Here is a 26,927-nt window from a genome sequence, read left to right on the forward strand (position 1 = left end):
CGGGCAGTTAAATCGTTCAAGCATCGAAGCTACGAGATATTAAGCGATTATTCTCCGGAAATTTTTCAATCAATACGAATTTAAAAAACGACGGCAGTACTCTAAAATACATTATTTTTTAATAGAATAAAAAATATTTCTGTGCTTTTTAAGTAAAAAAAAAAAATTATTTTTTTGGCATGAGATTCGTAATATTTTGTCAAAGAAAGAGAGTTATCTTTTTGTCCGACTTTTTCTTCTTATAAATATCTATTTCAAACTATATCCAAGGTGAAAGAAATTGCCGACGGGATACGTGGTATACATATTATGTATGTAAATATATTATATAAAGAAAAACAAAAATGTAATCTTTTGAACACACTAGACCCTGTGCTTTGCCGCAACTAAGTTACAAGTTCACGCCTAAAAGAAGTTCGCAACCATATGCTGTGATTTAAGAAGATGACACGTCTTTATCAAATAATTTTGGGAACGCTTAGCTTTGGCATTATTTTTGGAACTTATATTAAATGGTTGATAACTTATTATAAAGAAACCAGTCACTGCGGAGAAGGAAGTATCACTACGTCTATGCTTTGGCCTTTCAGTAGCTGTCCTGTTGCTTTTTAATATCTTTTCCTGCAAGGGTCTTAGTCTAAAAGCATTTAAAAAAGTTATTGCAACTGCATGAAACATTTTTCATCTTTAATGCTATTACGCAATGGTTTATAAGATTAATTACTGATTATTTGATTTGATGCAACTGAATACACGCAGAACAATTAAAAATGAAGAAGAAATTTAAATTTTGTTATTTATGATTGACAGTTTAGATGGCTTTAGGAAATATTTTCAGCATGTTTTAGTTCTTTAGAAGGTAACTACAAGTAGCACACTAAAGCCTATGCTTACGTATATTATGGTTTCAGTTTTGAGCGGACATTTTTGTCTCAAATGTTATTGTTTCAATAATTATTTATTGCAACAGTAATATGTGGATGCCAATTTTTTTCCTGCCATAGGAGAATCATGCCTATGCCCAGTTATATGCTCGTGAGCACTTAGAAATAGACAAGCTAAGAGAGCACTTCCCTGAAATGCCACTTCACAATTTTTCGCCTGCCGTGAGAGAATCACGCCTATGCCTAATTGTGGGCATACGACCCTAAGCATTCAGAAAACAGGGAAACTAAAAGAGGAAGTCAAAATCTTAGACTAAACAAGAATATATACATGCACCCCCACACCCTCTGTGATGGATACAAGAAGAACATCTTGAAAATAATTCAATTTTCTACAACAATATCAACGTTAAAGAAATTTTTTATTAAAATTTGTGAGCGACAACCAACCTCACCACTTTTAAGCCGTACGTTTCCTGGGTTTATTTTCAATAGAGTTTCAATAGGAGAGGCTTAACAAAATGCGCGAAGACAATACGTCATAATAGCAAAATACCAATCCCACTCTAAACCTTCGGCTGTATAAGACGCCATCTATTTACTTAATATGAAATAGGAAGATTTCTTCTATAGACATACATTTTCTAGAATTTTTAATCGTTAATAATCAATAAATTTATGTGTTCATATTAAAGTGATTGTTTCAAACAAAATCATAAACTTAAAATATTTGTCATCGTCTTTGAAAGAAAATAATGTGATTTTATAATAAAATCGTATCTTTTTGTTGATGACTTTTATTAAATTGGATAGAATAGCGTAAAGCATAAAATAAACTAAAACGAGACAAAAAAATAAATAAAAAACAACAACAATACATATAAGAAAAAGAAAAAGGAAACGAAAAATGCAAAGATTTTGTATTCAAAATTTTATATAAAAAAAATATTAAATAATAAATAAAGCTACATAAACAAGCGAAATGAGTCGGCAAGTGACTCTAGCTAAATTTAACTCGCATTTAGCCGTTTGTGTCATCATGGTTGCAAGCATTGAGACCGTGACTTCAAGAGATACTTTTACTTTTTTTATTTTAAAAGCGTAATATACTAAATTGAGTACTCTTTTTAACACAGTTACAATTTACAGTGGCATACAATAACAATGGCATATGAAATGCAACTTTCCCAAGAGGTTAATGTCATCTAACAATATATCCATCGAATGAAAATGTTCTTACGTGGTATGGCATATTTTCGTATGAGTAGGGCGAGCGCTTAAAATTTGAATGGATTTCGTTCGCAGAGGTCATACACAAAATAAGACGAATACTTGACATATATATATATATATATTTTTTTTATCGAAAGATGCTTAGTTATTGGTCAATATCTACTTCATCCCCTTCAAAAAAATTCCTTTCAGATATAGCCGATTGATAGTCAGGAACGTTGCTGACGTCATGCAACAACTGCCGAGCGATGCTCGTAGCTGTTTCTCTAAGTCCGTATTTAGCAATTTTGAAAAAAACTTTACTGCCACACGTGCCATGCCAAAACATTCAAAAAAATTTGCATGGGATGAGCCAACCGACAGGCCAATTTAATCAGTACCTTCTCTTACAGTAATTCGACGATTCTCGATAACAACTTTCTTAACTGTTTCAACGTTTTCATCGGTTGTTGATGTGCTGGGACCTCCAGGGCGGGTAGCATTATTAACATCTTCTCGGTCTGCTGTAAAGAGCTTATAAACATTTTTCTCCTTTTGCCAAACGCCACAGTCGACATCTTAAGTGAAGGAGATCACTTAATTTTAAATTTCATATAAAATAAAGATCAATTTTTTTCGATATCAAAAAATCGCCAAGCACGCCAAAAACTTTAATCTAAAGTTGTCGAAAACAAACTAAAAATGCGAAAGGGCTGATAATGTCAACATGACGATGAAAATCGAATTTCCGTAGCCCAAGAAATTTGAAAAATCACATAGCGTCCTTCTTTGGAACACAACTTGTACACAATATTTACTTATTAATAAGACGCTGAGCGAACGTCTACTTATGAAAGAGCTTTGACTCTTCACGGAATAAACTCGTAAGGTGTCTGAATACCTAAATTTCTCTTGCACTTATTCACGTGAAGAAGAAAATACACTACTAAGTATTTTTTGTGTTTCTTTTTAAATTTATTTTTTATTCCAAATTTATTTTCTCATCTTCAAAGTAATTCTCAAACTTAAACAATATTCTCTGTCGGCAGTGCACAACGCTATGATAATCGAAAAAAGACATTAACATGATTTTGATTTTTGACCGACTTTGACGAGGTGTTTTTTGGTTGTTTGTGGGTCAGATATGTACATCCAACAACTCTCATGTCTCGTCACAATGCGTTTCGTGACCGATTAATAGTCAGAAATCATCTCGTCACACACATAGTAAAACCCGAATAAAACTTTTTCTATTGTGTAAAACCAACACTGCAATACCAAAAACCAAGGGCTGCAATATTATTGCATTGCAAGATGTGAAATTTAAGAAAGATGTCTTTCACAGTGCTATCAATTTAGAAAGACAATGTTTCTGATATTCGGTATACCAGCACAATTTAACTTAAATATTGGTCTAACTTTTTGGTTACAGTATTATAGAAATCAGTGTCGAAATTTATTTATACCCTAAAAACCGAAAGAGGAAACGGACATTTTTAGTAAACACCTTCATTTTATTACCAAAACAAGCAAAAACCAAGTAAAAATATTATATTCGACTGGGACCGAATCTCGCATACCCGCCACCATTGCAATTGTTGTTTTCTATCATAAAAATGGCTTTGTTTATTGTCATAAAAAAGTGATTTTCACAATAATTAATTTAGGATTAACACATTTAGTATTTCGCCTTCGACTCTCCGAGTTCGTTTATGTGATTACCAGGTGGGCGGTATTTTTAAGACTAAATTTATACGTCATGCCATGACGTCCGCCAAAATTAATTTACAATTACACCTTACCTTGCCGCCTGATACTCTCCGAGTCGTTTTAAAATTAATCCACCACACCGTGACGCCCACCATAATTAATTTAGAATTAACACACTTATCTGCTCCCCTTCTGCTCCCCGCGTCCTTTTACTTGATACCCATATCTCTGGTGTTGTTAATCAAACATTAATCCGCCAAGTCCTGGTGTCCACCACATTATTGCATATTAACGCATTTTAAGACAATGTATTTAAGGCATTCATTTGAGTAATGGCCGATTTTGTTGAATTTTTGCACATAAATACTAGAATTCTTCTGTCTTTTATAATTCATTAGTATCGGACAAAAATCCATAAAATTTTGTTTAGAAAAGCGGCGTTAGGTTCAGTTTACGCTTCACTACCGACTTGTGCTCTATCAAATTTGTCCCGTTTTCTACACCGACTTGAAGGCAAAAACTTTCAATATCTCTACGAAATATGAAGAGGATATCTTCATTTTTGCGACCACGAGAATGCCAATAAAACACATCACACAGATACACAGCCGGACATGACTTCATCAGTTTAGAATTTCATGCTTTTTTTTTTGTATTCCGATGCCGATATGGGGATTACAAAGATCGAGCCTCTACTTTGATCGAACCTCTACTTTGATCCAAAAGATATTTGTAAGAGATATTGCTTTAAAAATTATGTCTATATTCTCTCAAAAGACGATCTGTTTAAAATCCACTAATTAAATTTTTCGCCGTTTCAGTGGTTCACGTTCACGTTTTCTTATTGCAAAGCACATATGTTTGGTCTCCTGTGTGCCAAGAAGAGGGAAAACTTAATTATCAAAAACAAACAAATTGTTCGATTTGAGGCAGCCACAAAGGGCAAGAACAACTACAAACAACAAAATTTTAGAGCAAAATAGGGAGAATAAAACTTTTTTCCATAAAGTGTTTGGATATATGTATCTTAAAAACACAAACCAAACAAATTTAATTTCTTTTATATGCTTATTTTGAAAACTTGTTGCAAATAGTAATTAAGGCGAATGGATAGCTGCGTTCAAGCGTAAAATCAATTCATTGAAATACCATAAATATTCATAAGACGTTAAAGTATCACAATAAAATACAAGCATTAATTTATACGAAACCGCAATAATGAAATTTATAAAATAAGCAAAATTTAAATGAAAATAAATGGAATTTATTTTTACTCCCTCTCATACACACACACACACACACACACACAAATATTCACTTTATCGATAACAAAACATTTATATATGCGTAACAGAAACCGTAAATATCCTTTCAAACGGTAAAATGATTATCGTTCGTCCTCTCGTCCATCTCTCTTTCTATTCATGTTATTATTGATAAATATCTAGAAAACGATGATACTAAGCAAAAAATGTTCTCAATGCATTATGTTTGCATTTGCATTTTCAACCATTTTACTATTATTTGCTTACGAACCAATTTCTTTCTTGTATTGATACAAACTGGCCTAAATATTTTGCTCGCTATCCGTGACAACGAGATAATAAAAATAAAATTGCAATTGTTGGAGCAAAAAAAAAAAGAGAAAATTAGGGGCAAATTGCCTTCAGTTTACAGCGAATATTATCATTAAGACGTTTTTTTTTTTTCTTTTTTCTTTTCTGTTCAAAAACCAATTTAATATACGGTGAAAAGTCAACGCATTTAAAGGAATCAGCGTAATCATCCGAAAGTTTTTATTCGTTCGAAAGGTCTTTAACGGTGTCTTATCTGTCTCCGTCCAATATTTCAACATATTAATTTTGTCATGTATTATCGAATAAAATATCACCGCGAGCACACAAATATTGATGTTATTCCTCACATCGGTTTACTATATGTTTTGTTGTTTCAGCTTTTTCGAGCTTTTGCAAACACTAAAATACCTATTGATTGCTAAAATTTTTGAAAATAAACCCACTCACCTCGTTTTTGGCACAACATTTTTAGAAAGCTTGCTTTGTGGGAATGTTTATCACAGACTTTAGACCGGCAGACAGGGAGACAGGCGGAGGAGCGGAGAGTCTCTACAATAAAACTACCCTCTGACCGTTGCAAACGTTTAAAACGCAAAATGAATATAACACTCATTCCTAAGAGAAGAGAATAAAAACTCTAGAAATATTCCTAACGTACTTTAGACTTTACTTTAGGCAGAAAAATCTCTAAAATCTTTTCACCTGTATTTAATTCGAGGAACTAGGTGAAATGACTCGAATAAAATTGTGAACGTGAAGGGATAAATAGGTCTTATGGTCTTTCCGGTGTTTCCTTCATCACTTTATTCACTATACTTAGAAATTCTAATATAATCTGTTACTTTTAAGAAAATGGTTATGAATATTGCTTTTTCATTTTTATTAATTCATATATTTTTATACCCATTACTAAAGGATGAGAGGTATATTCATCATGTGAAAACGTTGGCAACGGCCAGAAGAACGCATCAGAGTCCTCGCAAAATATATTAATTCTTGATCAGCGTGAAATCCTAAATCAATTTATTCATGTCCGTCTGTCCATTTGCGTAATGTCTGTTATAAATATTCTACCGGCGGTAAAAATGACGCTATCGCTGCCTATTTAAAATGGGCCGTTTTTCAAAAGGGAGTACAAAATTAGTTATTGCTCATTACTTATAGCAGATAAATGTATCAAAATTTGAACGTATATTCTATGGGCGATGATATAGCACCTGTACAAAAGTTAAAAATATCGTCCACGCCTATCCAATATTATAGCGTATTAGGTTTCAATTTTTTTTGAATACCTTTATAACGCACAGAAACAAGCTTCAAAAACCCCATAATGTATACAAATTTTTGGCCTGTTTTCAGTTTGGAATGGACCTAAACATGCCCATATACTCGTCTGCCCATCTGTTTGTCTGCGCAACTGTGTAGTATTTATGGTAAACATTCTCCCGTTAGCGAAATTGGAAACATCGCCTAAAAATTTGCAAAAGTATGTGGAATTGACCTAAACTTTTCAAAGAACACGCCTACAACGTCCACATGCCTCTACGACAAAAAATTTTATTTTGGAAATAAAAGAAATCAACTGCACCCGCTCCTTATTATAAGACATGAGAATTTTGTTCTTTTACTTCTTTTGTCTTTTTTTGGGGTAAATGGTGATAGATATAAAAGATTCAGCCCTGACCGAATTTAGTTTTCTCATTCAATTTATTAAATTTGCTTTATTATTCGTTAAGTTAGTTGAAGATGAAAATAAATGTAGTTATGCTGGATAAATGTCATGTATTTTGAAATTATCCTTTGCGCCAAGCAATACCTATTTCTTTTTCCGTCTAATATCTCTCAGTAATATCCGTTTTATTATTAGAATACGTTAGAAAAATTATAAATTAAAAACCCCACCTGCAAAGGCCCACATAGCATAACTTTCTTACTTCAAATATTTAAGAGAAAACTAACATCTTCAGATTTTGTATTTATTTTCAATTTTTGATAAGAATATTTTTTTGCTAAAATATTAATTTTTCAAAAATTTAAATGAATTTAACGCAATTTTTAACACAACTTATCATTTACTCTTTCTTCTAATATGTATATATATATATATATTTATTCTCTTATTTATTTAATTATAGATACTGGGCTGTCACGAACATTGATTACATACATTCACGTACCAGTCGTCGCGTTTTTCTTATGATATTTTGTGTATGGACGGCTGCAGTGATTGTTTCATTGGCGCCACAGTTCGGTTGGAAGGATCCTGACTATTTACAACGCATTGAACAGCAAAAATGTATGGTTTCACAGGATGTTGCATATCAGGTAAGTCCCTGAAATGTGTAAAAGTATCCACGAACCAATACAAATGTTTATTTTAAAAATAATTTAAAAAGCGTCCATGAATGGCATAGAGCTATCGAAGTGGTTAGCTGTGGTGAAAAGAGTTAATTGCAAAACTACACTAAATAAAAAAACTTTTCGTACATTAAATTGTTTCACTAAAATAAAATAACAAGTAAGAAAATTGCATTCGATCGTGATCAAATTTTTTTATGCCCGTCACCGTTGTCCTAAAAAAGACAAAAAAAAATGAAAGAATTAAATTTTCCTGCCATATAACACAGAGTGAATCCGGCTTATTTTTGCTACTTTCAAAATAAAAGCTTTCGTCACATAGGCGAGTGCGCGTTGTAGGAGTGCCTTTGGAAAAATTTAAGTCACTTCCTAATTCTTTTGCAAATTTTATACCCAATGTATTCATTTTCGCAAGCGGGAGAAGTTTTACCACTGATTGGGCAGAGGGACAAATGGGCCGACATGCTTAGTTGCATTCTGAATTTGAAACTGTCCAAGAATTTATATACTTTATAGCGGTTTTGAAGCTTGCATTATAAAGGTTTTACAAAAAAATTAAATTATGACTCTCTGTTATATTGAGTAGACGCAGGCCATGTTCTCGTCCATGTCATCGCCCAAAGAATATACGTTTAAATTGTTGTAAATTTACGTTCAAATTTTGCAGATTTTAGAATTTAGATACAATAGTGCTGAAAGCACCCAACTTGCTGAATCTATGCAATAATTATTTCCCTATATGTGTAACTAAAGTGGATAGGGTTCACTATAGAACAGAAAGTCTTCTATTTTCCTAAAAATTTAAACTAAAAGTTAATAATCCTAAAGACCTAAATTTGATTTTCATCTCGTCTCATCTTTGATGCCCAAATCGCTCCTGTCTCCTGCAATTGTTTCGTTCTTTCACTTCTTCATTTTAGGACTGACAGCAAGGTACGATTGTACAGACAAAAGCTTTGCTTCACAATTTAACGTTGGTTTAAATTGGATACGCATTGTTTTTATATTAAAGGACAAACATGTTACCTTAGAGACTCCTTCTCTTTATCCTAGCACTATCTACGATATTAACCTTGAGAGAAAAGATTTGATTACGTGTACCAACCTCCACTATATCAACGCTCGTTAATTACGACTTATTAAAGAGAAAAGAAGCACCGCCGTCAAACTGACCGAAAATATAAATTTTGCATATTGTCTTACGCATGTAACTGCGTAACATACGTATGCTAAAAACAATTAACTTTCTTGGCTTTTCTCGCTTGCTCTCGCGTACTTTGATCATATTTTCACTTCAAAAAAGCAGTTGTTGAGAAAAATTGGTGCAATATCTACAACTTTTTTCCATCTTTCTGGCAACACGGCGATACCGTTTCGAAAGAATGATATTGGTTTGGTAGCGATCCAGTCATCCACTCATTTTCGCACTTCTTCACCATTTCGAAACTGAGTGCCAGCCAATCCATGCAGCATCGATCAGAAGGCGCTATATCTAGTAAGCCCGCTGGATGCGAAAGAACTTCCCATTCGAGCTGCAGCTTTGTACCCTTGACAACTCTTGCGGTATGTGGCCGAGCGTTGTTATGCAAGAGAACGACTATGTGTATGTTAGCCGCTATTGCTGATTTTTTTTGGGAAAAAAAAGCATGAAACTGCGATGTGGAACGATTGGAAATGACATTTTCAGTGAATTCGTACAGTAGCCATTTACCCTCCCCTTGGACCTTTCCCATCGCATGTAAACGCCTAGAACGCTAAGCTGTTGTTCTGAAAGTTCTTTGAAAGTTTGAGCTGGTCGGGTTCTTTGTCATTGACGGAAAAATCACCACTTTTAAATTGTTGTAACCAAAACAAAGACTGACATGGGATATAATCGAGCAGCATTACGATAAGGTTCTAACTTGTTTGATTGGCTTCGGTGGAAGATTTCTTCGAATCGAACAAGAAGAACAATGTATGCCGAAAATGCAACCTTGAGCGTTCCATGATTAGCGTCTGTATGCAGTGTATAACGAACTGAAATATTGTTATTTTATTTAGAGAAAGGTTAAAGTCATCGAATTTAACCATTGTGCACATTAATACGTCGCAATTACCTTATCATTTTCACCAATAAACGCCATTGATTAAAATACATGCAAGCTCCTATTAATTTGAAGAAGAGAGTGGACGTCGACTTTTCTAGGCCACAGTTTCAATGGAGTTGTATGTACACAAAAGCTAGCCTTACATTTACAAACGAGGCGTAATGGTACATTAGTTTCCACCTTGTGTTTGTAAAAACGATAAAATATTTCTTATATATTTTCCCTACATGCTTAACATATTCGTTCATATGAAATTTCTTGGTATCTCTTTGGATCTCTGAGAATTTCGGAAGCCGAATCAGAAATCTTAAACCAAGATTACCGATTAACTTTGAACACTAGGTGAGGTCCGCTCACAACTAATGAGCTTAAAATATTTTAAAATATTGCGAATATTCGAAAGAAAAGAAGAAATTTCAAAACATTGACCCTTACAAGTTGCGTAGTGCAAGTTGGATGTGCATCTAAAATTTTAATATCTCTCTCTGTGCTATGAGCAAAATGTCTAGAACAGAACCGATTCATTCAATTCGCAGGTCTTTACTTACGTGTACACACTAAGTGGTGTTTTCGGTTCATGGATGGTTAGCGAGGATTCGTTTTAAACCGAATATAATTTCCTCACTAGTTATATATTTGCATATATATATACATATCAGGTAAACGCATTTACATATATATTTACAGGTATTTGCCACTTGTTGCACCTTTTATGTGCCATTATTGGTGATATTGGTTTTGTATTGGAAAATTTATCAAACCGCCCGTAAACGTATACATCGGCGACGCCCCAAACCAAGCGGCGTTAGTGGCAACAACAATAAGGTGAGAGCTTTATAAATATTATCATTCGGTCAAAAAAATAAAGAGTAAGAGTAAATTTCCAATATTTTATAAAGGAATTTTGGGGTTTAGACAACACGGCGGAGGAGCCCCTTCCTATTCACATAAACCCCCTAGCAAAGTGAATACAAAAAATATTTAATAGAATTAAAAACGAAAAAACTTGATACTTTTAAAGTGGGATATTAAATTTTCACCAAGCAATGCTCATTGCATATTTCTGTTCTACACGAACACATGATAAATATTCTATCAGACGCACAATACGAATTGTAATGTAACAAGTACACAATACATGCTTATGCGCTCAAGAAAAAGGTGTTTTTTTATAGTTTGTATTTTAATATAATTATGTTAAGTTTTTTATATTGTTCATCGCCAGATGAATACGAAATTTTTTTTTCCATTCAAATATCATTGCAATATGTCGCAAACAAGGAACTCTTGTAACAAGTCCTCTTATCACCCGATTACTTTTTTTGTTAACCAACTCTTTCAATGTAAATCGTTATATTTTTTTACATAAATATTTCATAACAATGATGGGAACACAAAATTCTACTCGATTTTAAGAGTCGTTGGCTTTCCCCGCTTGTTTTTATTTTCTTTATTTTTTTAACTGCGTTTACACAGGTGAAGCAATAACCATAAACTATACGTTGTAGTCTAATGATTCATTGGCATTGTTCCACATACTTATATCTATTCAGGTACTGTAAAATGGGTTATAACTATACTACGTGGTATGCTATTCTTGTTACAAATCGTTTGCGAAACAAAAAGATATTTAAATCACACAATCAACACCCAATTGAATGTGTTCCTTTGTTTAAAAAATTCTGCTTTAAAGGGTCGCAATAATATCGATGCATAATTTTGAAAATCTGAAATTGAAGAAAGACATATACTTTTCAAATTTTTTTTAAATCTTTTGATTTGAAACTTTTAGGAAAGTCAAAATTTTCCTTAAAAAAATTTTAGTTGGCTCCATTTTAACGATTATTCAGCTAACTTCGTTGAAATTTTTGAGATACTTCCACGATAGGACAACCTATATTACATCAATTAAAGCAAAACAAAATCTTTCCTTAAGGCTTCTAATTTTCTTAAAAAGTAAAACGGTTAACGTTTGCATAACCTACACCAGTTGTTGTACAAGGATACATGCAACAGTCAGGAGCAATTGATGCGGGCCCTGTCTTTATTGCCCTGATCGGTTTTTAAACCGAATCTAAGCCTGTCTGTCCGTCTGTCCATCTTGTATTCTTGCATCATATTATAATTTACACGACCTAATTTTTGAAATATTTTAATGAAATTTGGTGCACTGACGTATTCTGACCCAAAGACGGACACTATTGAAAATGGTTCGATTCGGAATTCGCTACAAATATTCATTGAGATAGTATGTATTATTCTCACCAATCCATTACTTCACTATGGATATATATTTCCTTTATGCGAGCAAGCCTAACTCGAGTATAGAATATCCACGTATATTCTTCTACCCACAATCGCAGATTTGTAATTGCGTATGTACACGTTGAAAATACAATAAAATATATATTTTCCGGTTAGCATAAGACTATGTGCATGTTTAAGATTTTAGTGCCTTCCACCCCATTTATTTCTCCATCTCTCCATCATCTCTTGATAAAATATTAACCTTAAAGCTTTCACTAATATGGGATAAGTCAGTTTGGCAACGCCAATCCAATCAGCAGCGCTTCCTTTTATTTGGTGGAAACAAGAGAAAATCAAAATTTGGTACGTATGCGCATCTTTAATTGAGGGGCCACAGATCAATTTTCAAAAATAGTTATACTGGCATAAAATCTTGAAAAAAGCCTTGCAAGAAAAAAATTACGATTTCAAACGAGGATGATGATGACGAACGAAATTTATCGTTTAGGTAAGGTCTTCCCTACTATCCCTACTATAAACCCGTGTTAGAGTTTGCGTAAACATCGCAATATATGTGTATGGATGGTGTTAAGAAAGATGTAACGGTAACTTCCGTTACAACAATCTCTAGTGTTTAACATCAGCAAGCAGAAGCATGTGTATACTTAACTCGATGATATCTATTGATACCCGAACTAAATATGATTCAGTGAGCAGCACAACTCACGCCACATAGTGTGTTTTGTTACCTCTGACGCATCAATTATAAGGAAATAATTATGAACCATATTTTTCTTTCGACATCCAAACATTTAATGCGCAATTGTCGGGTAATCACAGCCACAACGAAACCCACTGAAGGGTCATGTCCGATGTCAGGACTCTGTCGCAAATATCTACAGGCAGTGAAACTGCAAACATCTAACTAAAGCCAAAACGCCACAATTGCATATTCCCTGGACTGTCATACAATTTTTCTCCACAGATTTTCAATGTTTGCGGCGAAATATCGAGATTATAATGCTGTGCTCCTAAATTAGTACTTCTCTGTTCCCAGGAATCTGTTGGCAAACCTGCGAAAATCATACTAATTTCGGATCTCCAGCAGCTGCACTATATAGAAAACAATCAACTTCACACTCCCGGCATCACACACACACACAGCAAAAGAATGGCAGCCAGGAAGAAATACCAGTGGTATGAGCCTATATGTAGGCATCAAGACTGGTTATGGTATACCGCGCAACGGACATGAAGTGACGCTATTGGGCTGATGGTGGCTGTATTTCGTTTCCTGAGTAGAAGGGATGACACCCTGTCAAAATGGGTTTCGGGCTAATGTTGCCCACTGCCTTCGCCCTTCCTTTAAGGCCATTACACCTACGAAACCATGTAATGGCTTTTAAGTTGGGGCCCAATTACAATGAATTGTAACAAACAAAACAATACAGCAACAGGCAGTAGGGATCACGGCGGCGCTTTGAGCGAAGAGAACCCCCCCAAAGTGACCAGAAGAATAATGAGGTCGCCAGTAGGCGTGCAAACGCAGACTCAGCTCGGACAGACGCTCCCCGAAAAGCCAAACTACACACCAGTAAATGCGGAGAACGTGGTAGCCTTCGCAAAGATGGGTGGTTATATAAAAGATGCTGCAGGAGAATTATGGAAAAAGGAGGCACATAAATCAACAAATGCGCGACACAACAGACGGCATCTGAAAGATGCCAGATTGAAAAGCACGGCGCAAGCGAAGTGACGGTGGCTCGCATACCTCGCCGCTGCAGAAAACAAGCGTGGCGAAGCGAACGCAGCCTGGGCCGCTTAAACGTAAGCAGCCCAGGGACGTAGACAAGCCGGCCGCCAAACGTCGCAACATAGCTTCCATACTGGGGGCTGCCAAAAAGCACGCGGCCGACATACCTGACGGCCATTAGCTACCGAAGGACGTGAAGTGGGAGAAATTCGGAGCTAAAGCAAAAACAAGAGAAAGACAGACCGGCCAAAAAGATCTATTAAGGGCAGGCCCGATGCTATTATCATAGTAGCTAAAGGCGGGCTCTCCTACTCGAATATGCTCCGTAAAGTTAAAGACGAACCACAATTAAGACAGTTTGGTGAAGCGGTGCAGAAAATAAGTGGAACGCAGACAGGCGAGCTTCTACTGCCACTAAACCAGAGCAGAGAGAAATCGGAAAAGCTGAGAGTGGCAGTAGTCTCCTTTTTAAGAGGGAGACAGAAGTCAGGTGTCTAAAGCAACGCAAAATGGTCGAGTGCAAAAACATCGACGGAGGCACTACCAGGGAGGACGTAAGGAACGCACTTAAGTCCCAATACGGAGTGGCAACCGCAGAAGCGGCAAATTTAAAGAAGGCGGACGACACTCATAAACTTACAGCAGGACGAAGCCGCTAAACTATTGGCAGGCGGAAGGCTGCACATAGGCTGGGTGATCGATAGGATCAGAGAGCTCATACCCTAGCTGAGATGCTTCCGATGCCTATAATTTCGGCACATGGCGAAGCAATGTATACTTGAGATAATAACAAGTTACCTTTCGAACCGCACGTTCGTGTATGATAGCGACGATGGAAAAGAGTCGCATAAAAGAAAGGCGGGTGTCCCACAGGGATCAGTTCTCTGTCCTCTCTTGGGGAACATAATGTACAATGGCGTTTTTGAGCTTAATCTTCCTGCTGCAATAACGATTATCGCGATATAGCAATCGCAGTGGTCGCAAACTGCGTTGCACAGATAGAAACGAGGGGTAGCGAGGCTATCGTTAAAGTAAAGGCGTGGCTAAAAAAAAGGGGCTAGACCTAGCAGAGCATAAGACTGAGGCAGTGCTAATAAGCAGCTGGAAGCGCGTGGGAATATGCTGCGTACGAGTCGAACAACACACGGTGCATTCATCTCTTGCCCTGAAATACTTTGGAGTTATGCTCGAACAACGACTCAACTTTAAGCGCCACGTTGAGTACGAAGCTGAAAAAGCTGCCGGCATCCAGGCGACATTAGCGAGGATTATGCCAAATATTGGAGGCCCGAAATTCACCAATCGAAAAATAATAGCCACAGTGATAACTTCGGTCATAATATATGGAAGCCCAATTTGCATTCACAGTGAAGGGAGTGTGCCGAAAGTTGGCGGCAATATATCGTCTTCGTACGCTAAGGCAGGTATGCGGATACCGGGCAGTATCGGAGGATGCTGCCCGGTGATTGCTGACGAAAAGCTAATCACTATCTTGGCGAACGAAATGAGGCGCATCCATTTAAGGCGCCGCATCAACGTCCCCACCCTAGAGGCAATGAAAAAAGAAGAGCGGCTAGCACCGATGAGGACTTGGCAGTCGCGATGGGAAAGAACGACGAAAAGAAGATGGACGTTTGTTCTTATGCCAAACATAATGGATCGAAAGGCTACATGGTGAGGTACCGAAAGTACCTGTTCAGATTCGGGCACGACAACTCGCCAAATTGCCAGGGTTTGTCGAAGATGCAGAGCATAGCATATTTCGCTGCAGAAGGTTCGAGAAAGGCAGAACCCGAATAGAGCCGAGTGAAATATTGGAGGAGTTAACTACCAGCAAAGAGGCCTGGAGCGCTATAAGAGACTTTGTAAGCAGAGTGCTCAAAGAAGTACAACGACTTGAATGACAGCGGTTGGAAAGCAGAGAGAGTAGAAGCCAACAGTGTATCCCAGTGAGGTCCCACCATCGGAAGCGTGCTAACGGTAACCGCGAAGTAATACCTAATGGTGGTCCCGCGGGGAGATGGGTGGAAGAAGCTTGTGTGGGGGGGGTTAGTAAAACCAGCAGTATCTCTTGAAGATTTTCTAACTCCAAAAACACACACACATATTCTATTAAAAATCATATATTAAATGTACAATAATCCTAAAAAATATTTCCCGGCCAAATAGGTGAACACATATCCCAAGCAAACCCACAAAATTCGTTTACACGTTTAGCATTTAAATTTTCTACATGCAAAGACAAAGAGATGTTCTTTTTTATTTATTTTTTTTCAGCTGAACAACAAAACCGCAGCATGCAGGGAACGCATATGTGTATGTCTACGACATAATAATAAATTGTAAAAAAAGTTTTTAAATTAACAATGCAGGCTGTATACTGTTTTGTCGTTTCAATTTTTTGTGCCCGTTATCAAGACAAACTTAAATGATACATAAATTCTGTTTTACTTGTCTTTAACTTTATATGAATCTCTTCGAGGCATTGTATATACCATAAGCATGTTCGTGGAAATATGAATGTTTTGTATTCACCATTGAAGGACGGAGTCTTGACATTTTTTCTGCTTGCTGTTAAAACTTCTAAAGAAGTCAAATTTGTGAAAAAAAGAAAAAAAACGTAAAATTTGATACATATATGTTGGATGATGTATGTATTATTTAGTTCATTTTTACAGCTTAACTTCGAAAATGCAGACCATTCAAGAATAATTACCGGGTGCTTGAATGTATTCAAATATAAATTAAGGTATGTTGTAGGCAGCAGTTTGGTTGATGAATTTCGGCTTTTTTTTTTTGGAAGATACAAAGATGTAGCTGGAATTTTCCATTGCCTCAAAAGACTAATTTTCATTTTTCCGCGCAATCAAATAAAGAAAGCCATCTGTCCATTCGTCATGTTTTCACGAAAAAGCAAACAATATAGGTTCTTTTTACAAGCTTTTCTGGAACTTTTTTTTAAAAATCGTCTCTCAGCTTAATGTTAAAAATTCTAAAGTAAGTCACTGTATAAATGTATAAATGTATAACTTTTGCCCAATTTGCTTGCACATTTACTGTTCAAAATCTTGTGGGAGGTAGAGTTTCTGCCCCTACTCTGGTGCCGGGGCAAATTCACCGAACTTCAGCTATCCCCCCAAGAAGAAATTTATTATTTGGGAAGTTTCGCTCGTTATTTTACTTTACTTCTTGAACTTAATTCCTCATTAACACGTTCTCTTAGCTGAGGAAAACAGATAAAAAAACCAAACTTTCATTTGGCGGCGTGTTGGTCGGTTGACTGCCCGCCAAGGTCGCTTTTTGTAATCTTACAATATCCCGATCAGAAGACAGCTGTCTTCGGACAACTGATTTCTGATCTGATTTTCTGGGTGATTTCTTTATACTAAAATGTCACGGTAACATTTTTGGTCGCAATTATCTCAATTATTATCGGAATTTGATGGCTTCATTTGGAATGAACAAACACTAACACACAAGACGAAACTGACTCGCTCAAATGGAGCTGCCACGAACATTCAATTTGATAGTCGATTCCAATGCTTCGCTTACGTCGCATCATGCTTGGTTTGGCTTTGGATATCATGGCGCATTCACTCCACTCGTAATTTCTAATTAGGCAGGAAACGTAAAGCTTTCCGAGATTGGCGTGTTTTAGTATAGAACTACACCTATTCAAAGCTTCAAGAAACAATGTTATATATGCTTCAGTGCGATACTTTACACAGTTGCATATGGCTTAAAGGTAATTCTTAAAAAACGGAGCAGACATTCATACATACAATTGGTTTCCTTTTCGTACGTAGTTTTGTATTAAAAGCCAATATTTTGGCGTATTCTTCATAATGCAACAAAAAATTTTTATTTTGTACAAAAGAAAAACCAAATGAAAACTGCATAAAATACAGACGGATATATGTTCAAAAAAGTAAGAACATTATAGTCGGATAACGCCGAAAATTAAATTACCTGCACCCTTGCGCCTAGTACAGTTCTTCGCTCGTTTTGATAACACATAACATGGCGATGGCAGTGATTCAAATTTAGCAAACTTAATTTAATTGCCAAAAATTTTACTATTTTTAAAATTTCGTCATAGAAAATAAGAAATTAAACTTACCTGCCATATAAGGATTTGCTTCTCATTATAGCTCTTATATATGTTGGGGTCTACATTATTGACTCATGTGATCCAAATTCCCTGCTATTACTTTTTTTGCTAATTTGCTAATGTGGATCAATTTTTATCATAAGATATTAGAAATTAAATCTCTTTCTGAAAGGCTTACTGTTCATGAGAAGCGTTATATAAACTGGAAGAAATAGGCCCATGTGTTTCATATTGAGTTCACTTAATTTTTAAGTCGAATTTCTACCATAAACTAATTTTCATTATGAAACTATTAGCTATTAGGCTTTTTTGACATATAAGCGTTCACATTTCCTAAGAATTCTTATATCCAAAGAATTGGCCTACTTGGTCCAAATTCGGTAAGGTCGACTTCTTTGTCAATTTATTACTATGAACTAATTTTCAACATGAAATATTAAAAATTAGACAATCCTAACATATAAAGATAAAGTTTTCGAATGTTTATATAAGAAGGGGTTTAAAATTTTAGCCCAATTGAACTCAGTACAACTTAGAATGTCAAAATACTATTACTCAGCGACTTTTGTCAAGAAATTGTAAAAATTGCAATTTTCTTCGGAAAAATAGGCCAATTCGAACCATTTTTAATAGTGTTCGTCTTTGAATCAAATCACGTCAGCGTACCAAATTTCACCAAAGTGTGTCAAAAATTGCAACACTTGAACACTATTTGCATGGACAAACATTAAACGGACAGACGGACAGACACACAGACAGAGCTACATATATCCGCACAATCTCAACGTATTCTGTACCGCAAATGGTGTAGCATATAAAAAGTATTTGTTGTTACACATGTTATAGTTTAAAAAAATGTATAAAACACTATAATCGGCTCATTACAAACCTAATATCATCTACCGTCTCTATGATAGGTACAAGGATACTATTATGAAAATTTTTGGCTTATAAAGTGCATCTTATAACAACTGAAAAACTGATTAGGAGTATATTAAAATAAAAATTATTCCTACGCACGAGTCTATCTGCAGTTAGAATAATGTTGTAACAAAAAACAAGAAAGAAAAACGAACATTCTTTTTCATTCATTCATTAAAATGATTACAAATATGTCATAATATGTAACACATAGCGGAAATTGCCCACAAACGTACATTATCCGGTTTGCTGCTAAAGAATTTTTTTTTAATATTATACTATATAAGTCGCCGTAATAGTTTAATAAAATAAACATAAAAAATTATAATAAAAATTTTCCAACACTTTTGCATTTAGTATGCCGTTAAACAACTTTTATTACTTTTAATTAAATTCCTTAATTACAAAACTATTTAATTACTTCCTTGTATGGGTGAATTATTAATTTGCATTATTTTTATACCCACCACCGAAGAATAGAGATACATTCATTTCGTTCATACGCTTGCAACATCCGAAAGGAACTTTCAGAGAGCTAATAAAGTATATATATTCTTGATTAAATTTAAAACCGGTTTAAGCATGTCAACCCGTCCATTTGTCTGCCAGTTCGTCCATCCCCTTATATAATATCTGCGGTAAATATTCGTCTGATTACAAAAATCAACATATTAGCTTATAATTCCGTGAAAACATTGGAAGTGGTTGCTCGCAAGTCGGTATTGAAAGTGGGCTAAATCAGCGCAACCTCAAATGATATTACTCCAATTTTCGAAAAAAAAAATTGATTTTTTTCTCATTCAAACTGCATCATTTTTGTATTCTATTTTAATATGAAGTATAAAAGATTCGATCACAACCAAATACAATCTAATCATAATTTTTTTTTATACCTATACCCGAAGAATGAGAACTATATTTCATTTTGTCAAAACGTTTGCAACGCCAAGAAGAAAGCATCAGACATCCTACAGAGTATATATATTCTTACTCAGCATCAAATTTTATTCAAATTCAAAGACATTCCCCTGGTCGCAAAAAAAACTTATCGAGTTCAAATTTAACAAAAATATTGGAAATTCGTGCTCGCAGGTTGGTGTGGAGAATGGTCCAAATCGGTCGAAGGACGCAGCCACAGCCCTAAGTAAACTGAGAACACCTCTTTTTTCTCAAAAGGAATAAAAGATGGGTTTTTGCTCATAACTCATAAACTACACCAGGCGAAAATACATGAGACAAAAATGGAAAAAATTGACCAAACCGACACAATATTATAGTGTGTCAATACCTTCATAAGGCGTAGAAACAAGCTTCAAAACCCCCATAAAGTATAGAAATTCTTAGTCAGTTCCAAATTTGGAATGGACCTAAACGTGTCCGCCTACTCGTCTGTCCAACTGTGCGCCTGCGCAACCATGTAGTATTTGTGGTAAACATTCTTCCCCTAGCGAAAGTGTAGATAACGCCTATATATTTACAAAAAAAATTGAAAGTGAGTTAAACTTTTCCAAGGTCCACAGCGCCCAAACGCCTATCCGCCTATCTCCTCCATGCTAACATTGATAGGTATAAACGATAAGGTCACGACTGAACGCAATATTCCTACTTGTTTTTTATTATAACATAAACGGTTTGCATGAAAACAGCGTTGTAATAAAATGTATTAAAATACCAAAAAATTGTTGGCAAACTCTTACGCTTGGGCTTGGGTAATCGCATTCAGGTAAGGGTCATATAACTAACCTTCAATCTTTCAATCTTTGACATATCATTGCGTACAGAAAATTTTAAATATTCACTTGTCTTCTTTGATATACAGTTACGATGTACATCTATGAAGAATCTTTGAACATAAGATTTCTAAGTGTATACACAAATCACAATAATTTATATGATTACTGCCTTATATCACTTGTGGTACAAGGTATGTGAAATTTGCGTGGACGTACGAGAGCAAAGAACGAGGTGAACTTGTTTACATAATGAAAAAAATATTTGTTTATTCCTCAAAATCAATTTTATTGGCTTAATAACATTCAAATAATGTTTCTTATTAACAGCTTGACTTGGGGAATGTAATTCATAAGTCGCTCTCGAAGAACTATCAATCGGAAAAGAAACTATTTATATGACTATTTATTTAACAGACGGATAATCCTAGGTGCACTCCGTATTTGAAACTGCCCAAGAATCTACGCACTTTGTGGAGTCTCGGAAGATTTCTTCTGGACGTTGCAAAGATTTTGATAAAACGAATATACCCCTCATCCTCCAGTGATGGATATAAAAGGAACAAGTAAGAAAATTACATTTGGCTTTAAGTGCGTCTTTTATACCCACCATCGCCAACTTAACAAAGATTAAAGATAAAATCGAAAAATTAAGTTTGCTCTCTCTAAAATGACAGGCGCACTTGATTAGATAGATTAGTGATAGAATATCGTATATCTTGTAGTTTATGGACAATGAAAAGGAAACCGTGGCTCTGACGTATTTCACTCCTTTTCAATATCAGCTGCGTGCAAGAGCTTCTAATAATTTTACATAATTTGAAAGTGTTATCATAATTTTTACGATCTGGAAAGTATTGAAAGTACAGTATTGACATTAGCAAGACAGACAGACAAACAAAGAAATGCATAGACGGGCATGCTTAAATCCAGTCAAAATTTGATCAAGATGAAGTCTCTGAACCTCTCTGCAAACTTTTAGACAAAATTCCTATATCTCAATCCCTTAGTGGTAGGGACATAATTGTTATGGTATTGTAAAGAAATTGGATATAAATTTTTATCGTCTGCTTTTTTTAGTTTATAAGTATAATTTTGCCATGTTTTAACTTTCGCGAACGGGAAAATATTTACCGCACACATCCTCGTAGACGAAGAAAGGCACAAACAGGCATGTCTACATCGATTCAGGATTTTGGACTGATCAAGAAAATATGTATGGTTGCGAGGGTCCCTGAGCACTCTTTTCATGTGTTACAATACGACGCGTACATATCTCCTGAACTTTGGAGGTAGATATAAAGACGTTATCAATAATCCTGATAGAAGAGTTAATTGTACAGCGCCTTTCGCTAAAAATAAAATGTCTTTTAAAACTATTCAATACAAAATACATTTTCGTATTACATTTTAACCAAGCCGGGCTATTAAAAAAAGTCCATTCATATAAAATGTCAAGTCACTTGTTTTCTTTTTATAACCACAATAATGTCTGCATTGCTTGTTATTCGCAGAGTTTTACAAAACAATTCTCTCATTAAGCTGCTTTTCAATCAGTAACATATTCTTTAGTACGCATTTTTTATTAAAAGATTCTTAATTGCGCTTAATAATGAACACAGAGATGCGAAAGCTTTTCTCTTCTTTAGTCTATTATTTATTTACAAGTACTTTTCTGTCCTTTTAATCTACTTGGTTTCTTTTTTTGTTTTTTTCTTTCTTTCGCAGCCACATTTAGGTGGCGAGAAGAGACGTAAGCGTCTTCGATTACGTTTTGGAAGGTTAACAAACGAAAAAGCCAATACTACGACTACGCTTGGACTTGTTGAAGGCAATTCAACGAATACTGTCAACACAATGGAAGTGGAAGACACAGAATTTAGTAGTACCAACGTTGAACATAAAAATCGGGCAGGCAACGAAGCAACCACCACTAATTTAAGTACAACGGAAGTAAGTAAAAGTGTATACTTAAAAGGGAAGAACTCAACATAAACAAGTAACAAAATTATATTCTGTCGTGACCGAATCTTTTGTGAGCATCACCGTTATCCTAAAGTAGAGAAAAACAGTAAAAGAACCACATTTTCATGCTATATTTTCTTTTTTAAAAAAAAAATTTTTGGTCGCATATGCGTGTGGGCGTTTTAGGCGTGTCTTTAAAAAAGTTTTTACTTCAAATCTCTCAGAAACATTGTAAATTCTTACACGCACGTTGGTACTGAAATTGGGCCATATTGGTCAAAGGGAACGCGTACAACGCAACGTAACCTAAAAACAAAAAAAATATAGTTCTTTGCTCGGTACTTATAAACCACATCAGATATGACGATAAATATTTGCATTTATGTTCTACGAGTCGTCCTGGAACGCTTGTACAGAAATGATAAACAGACCTATGTGGTCCGAATTCAGTAAAATTAACATCTTTACTAATTTAGTATTATGAAACAATTTTCACCATGAAACATTGAAAATTATATCTTGTTATCGCATAAAGTTTTAGTTTCGGTAGAACGGCTGTATAAAAAGGGTTTCAAAAAATTTCCCCCACCAAACCAATCCTTTCAGACCAATTTAGAATGTCAAACTACTATTATTCAGCGAATTTTGCCGAAAAACTTAGAAAATTAGAATTTTTTTTCATACAACGACTTTTCAAAATAAAGCACAATACGAATAGTGGTCGAAAAAGTGAACCAATCCGAACCCTTTTCAATACCGTTCGTCCTTGGGGCGAAACCAGGTCTGTGTACCAAATTTCATCCAAATATCTCAAAAGTGGCGAACTGTAAGTTGATCGCAAAAATGCATCAATAGACATTAGTTGGAAAGACGGACATACAAGCTTGAATCGATATGATAAAAGCTAAGTCTACCTTACCCTATACCACAAGTGGCATATAAAGAAAAGCTTTCTGACAAATTTTTCTTTGCACGAAGTCAAAGATAATAATCGAGGTTATTAGGCGTATTAGGTGCTTGCAAAAGTCCCTTTTACTGCATCTGTCGAAGACAAAATCGCATGTTTCACATCTTATAGTTTGTGAACCGAAGAAAAAAAATTGTATAACCGAATTCATAATGAATGCCTTATGTACATAAACTAGAAATTATTTAATAAATATGTTTGTTTATTTAGTTTAGTTCAGTATATATTATATAATTGCTTGTCTAGAGAATTAATATAAAACCAAATTATCAGCTTAATGACTTTAAACTAAACAAACGAAATTTAATTTATTGTGAAAAGCTAACAACAAAATTTTAAATTTCATTCTCGGATTCTATTAAAGCGTATACATGCCGTATTATTTCATTAAAAGCGACAAGTCCGTTCTAATAAATCGCACACGCACACACACACACTGCGTGCGGCAGTCGTTGTCATGGTTTTATGGTAATATATTTTTTTAAATACCGGCGAACGTTTAGCAATTTCGAAGAACTTTAAGATTGCCGTTCGAAATTCAAATTAAAAAATTAATTAAACATAAATACTTTTTATTAGTCGTTTTTTAATCTCAAAAAAATTTTAAATGATTTTCAGTAATGATAAATATCATGAAACTTTGCATTCAATCAAATTTACTTAATCGTAATAACGCTGAACTAATCTTAACAAAATGATTAATCTCAGTCCACTTGCCAAGCAAAAGTGCTGCTGTCGGAAATAAATAATATTTTCATTTGTTTCTTTTTTTTATAGGCACCCACAACGTCGTCCACTCAAATAGCAACTGTATCCCACCTTGTAGCTTTAGCGCATCGCGAACAACAAATCTCATCTAATGAAGCAGCATCTGAAATGCAATTGCAATCGGAAATCAAATCAATAAATTTAGTAGAAAATCCTTTGGGGCCCAATAGTGTTATAACCGCATCTAAAATTCATATTGTTGAAGATAATGGCAATTTGAGTACAGCAAACGGTACTGAAAAGATATTGCCTACTACGCAGCCTACAACGTCAGAGACGGAAGTCTTAGAGGATCCTCAAGTGCAACAACAATTTCAACAAGTTGAACAACATTCGGTAACAGCTCAAGTGACGGCAATAAAATTGAAACCTTTAGCAGTTCCTTCAAATCTCAATGCTGCAACATCGATTTCTGCATTAGCTCCACAAACACCTACAGTTTCAACTCCACCAGCACCTACTTCGGGCCAGGAAAGCTCTGCCAATGTATCAAGCCAAGTGACACCAATATCACGACCAAAAAATCCTCAATTATTGGCCAGCGTAACAAATCCTGTTCATAAGGTTACAAAAAGAAAAGAAACCCTGGAGGCGAAACGTGAACGAAAAGCAGCGAAAACGTTAGCCATAATAACGGGCGCATTCGTAGTTTGTTGGTTACCTTTTTTTGTAATGGCTCTTATGCTGCCATTGTGCGAAACGTGCCAAATCAACGACAGTATTGCCTCCCTGTTCCTATGGTTAGGTTATTTTAATTCTACTCTCAATCCCGTCATATATACAATATTCAGTCCGGAATTCCGTCAAGCCTTCAAACGAATTCTATTTGGCGGACACAGACCTGTTCATTATCGTAGTGGGAAATTGTAAACTATAGCGTTTAAGTACATATGCATATATATGCAAGAAGTTTCATTACATACATACATACATACTAACAACATGCATTCATACTAACATACATAACAATAAATAGTACTATGCATGTGTTCACATAAACCTTACGTTAACTATTTCTCAAAAAACAAAAAAAAAAAACCCAAAGAGCGTTCCAAAATAAGTTGATGTCAAAAATTTTTAAAAATACTTAACAGAGTGTATTAACATCATATTTCTGGGTTAAAAAAAAAGATATATGGCCAAACAGTGCGTTCGTCTAGACTTGATGTACTCATTCTCATAACAAAGCCTCCCCCAGCATATTGGTACGTTGGCTGCATAGCATTAGTCTTCTGAAATATTCGTTCCAGATGTTTGGTGCACTCTAAGAGAAATAATATTAGCGATTAATAGATGTAATCTGCCCGCCACGTAGCAAGACCTTCCAATAATAACATGATTTCGTTGATAATTTTCTAAGCCACACGGCTGTCATATTTATATCAATTAACTGACGCGACAAAAATTCGAAGGTAGACTTTCAATATTTACAAAACCATCACACAATTTCCGTGCGTTGCAATCTCTTCATAACACATTCGCTTTACTTGGAACAATTATTTTTCTCTGCTAAAACTAGGCACTCCTCGACAATATCTACAAATCGCACGAATTTTGCATATCATCTCCGATTATTACGTTTTTCAAAGCCCTGGCGTGAATTACAATAATTCCGATCCGCCTGAGTGGCCGAAGGCAAGGAGTCTCGACTAGCAACTCAATGGTTGTGGGTTCAAATCTCAAGTGCAGTAGAGTTTTTAATAAAACCCGATAGCCTTACATGCTAGTGTTTTTTAAGAGTTTAGTCTTAGAATTTATTTCTCTGGTGAAATTTAATAACAATAGTAATAATAATAATAATAATAATAATAATAATAATCATAATAATAATACAATAATTCCGGTGAGCAAATAAAAGAGTATCTTATATAAAAATTTCATTAAATCGATTTCTTATATAAGGAATTACCTATAAGGAATTAAGAAAATTACTGCGGTCTCAAGCGCGGGTGTTCATAATCATAGGAAGGTTCTCAAGATCTTGCTTAAATCGAGTCCAAATTTAATGCTGATCAAGAATATATATACTTTCTGAGAACTCCAAAGCTTCCTTCATTTTGACAAAATCAATACGCCTCTCATTCTTTGTTGATAGGCATAAAAAGGGCAGAAATGGAATGGAATATAATAGGCGATAATGATTTTCGTCATTTTGGTTTACAAAATGTTAAATCCTCCATAATAAGCATATATAAGAACTTTCAATGGTTTTGCCAGATTTGAAGCCAATGTCGTCATTCACAAAGCCAGGAGAATATTTACCAGTGTTCGAAAATTTGGAAACATAAAATCATGAGAACGTCCTTCTATTTTAAGAAAATGAATGCATTCCCATGCGTTTAATATACATGTGTATTAAATAACGGGATTACAGCAGTTCGAAATAATCGAAAGATGCCCAATGCAGTCATGTTGAGTTTCGTTTAATAGGTGCCATCTATAGAAATTGCCTTACCGCTAGTATATTGCACTGCTTCAATACTGATGTTGCTCGTCGCTCCATATTGTAGGAGATTTAATCTAAAATAAAACAAATTAAATTTAAAGAAAGTTCCTGAGGATCCTTCATTTTTGTTACTAGTAGTTATGTCTGCTCAACTTAATTTTTATGTCTGCTTCGTCATAGACACAGGTATA

The 26,927-nt window shown here is 35.1% G+C and overlaps 1 protein-coding gene across 5 annotated transcripts in view; it reads left to right on the top strand.

The window, feature by feature from the left end:
• Positions 1 to 26,066, top strand: part of LOC119640916 (5-hydroxytryptamine receptor) — a 176,335-nt gene extending 150,269 nt beyond the window's left edge. For all 5 annotated transcript variants that reach the window (XM_038039258.1, XM_038039263.1, XM_038039262.1 and 2 more), the window contains 4 exons: positions 7,519 to 7,708; positions 10,516 to 10,653; positions 22,319 to 22,543; positions 24,300 to 26,066. In XM_038039258.1, coding sequence (XP_037895186.1) covers positions 7,519 to 7,708; positions 10,516 to 10,653; positions 22,319 to 22,543; positions 24,300 to 25,160 — 1,414 coding nt within the window. In that variant the 3' untranslated portion in view covers positions 25,161 to 26,066. The remainder of the gene's footprint in view (positions 1 to 7,518; positions 7,709 to 10,515; positions 10,654 to 22,318; positions 22,544 to 24,299) is intronic.
• Positions 26,067 to 26,927: the final 861 nt, after the last annotated feature.

The sequence above is a fragment of the Glossina fuscipes genome, unplaced genomic scaffold (genome assembly GCF_014805625.2).
Source record: "Glossina fuscipes isolate IAEA_lab_2018 unplaced genomic scaffold, Yale_Gfus_2 133, whole genome shotgun sequence".
Taxonomy (NCBI): domain Eukaryota; kingdom Metazoa; phylum Arthropoda; class Insecta; order Diptera; family Glossinidae; genus Glossina; species Glossina fuscipes.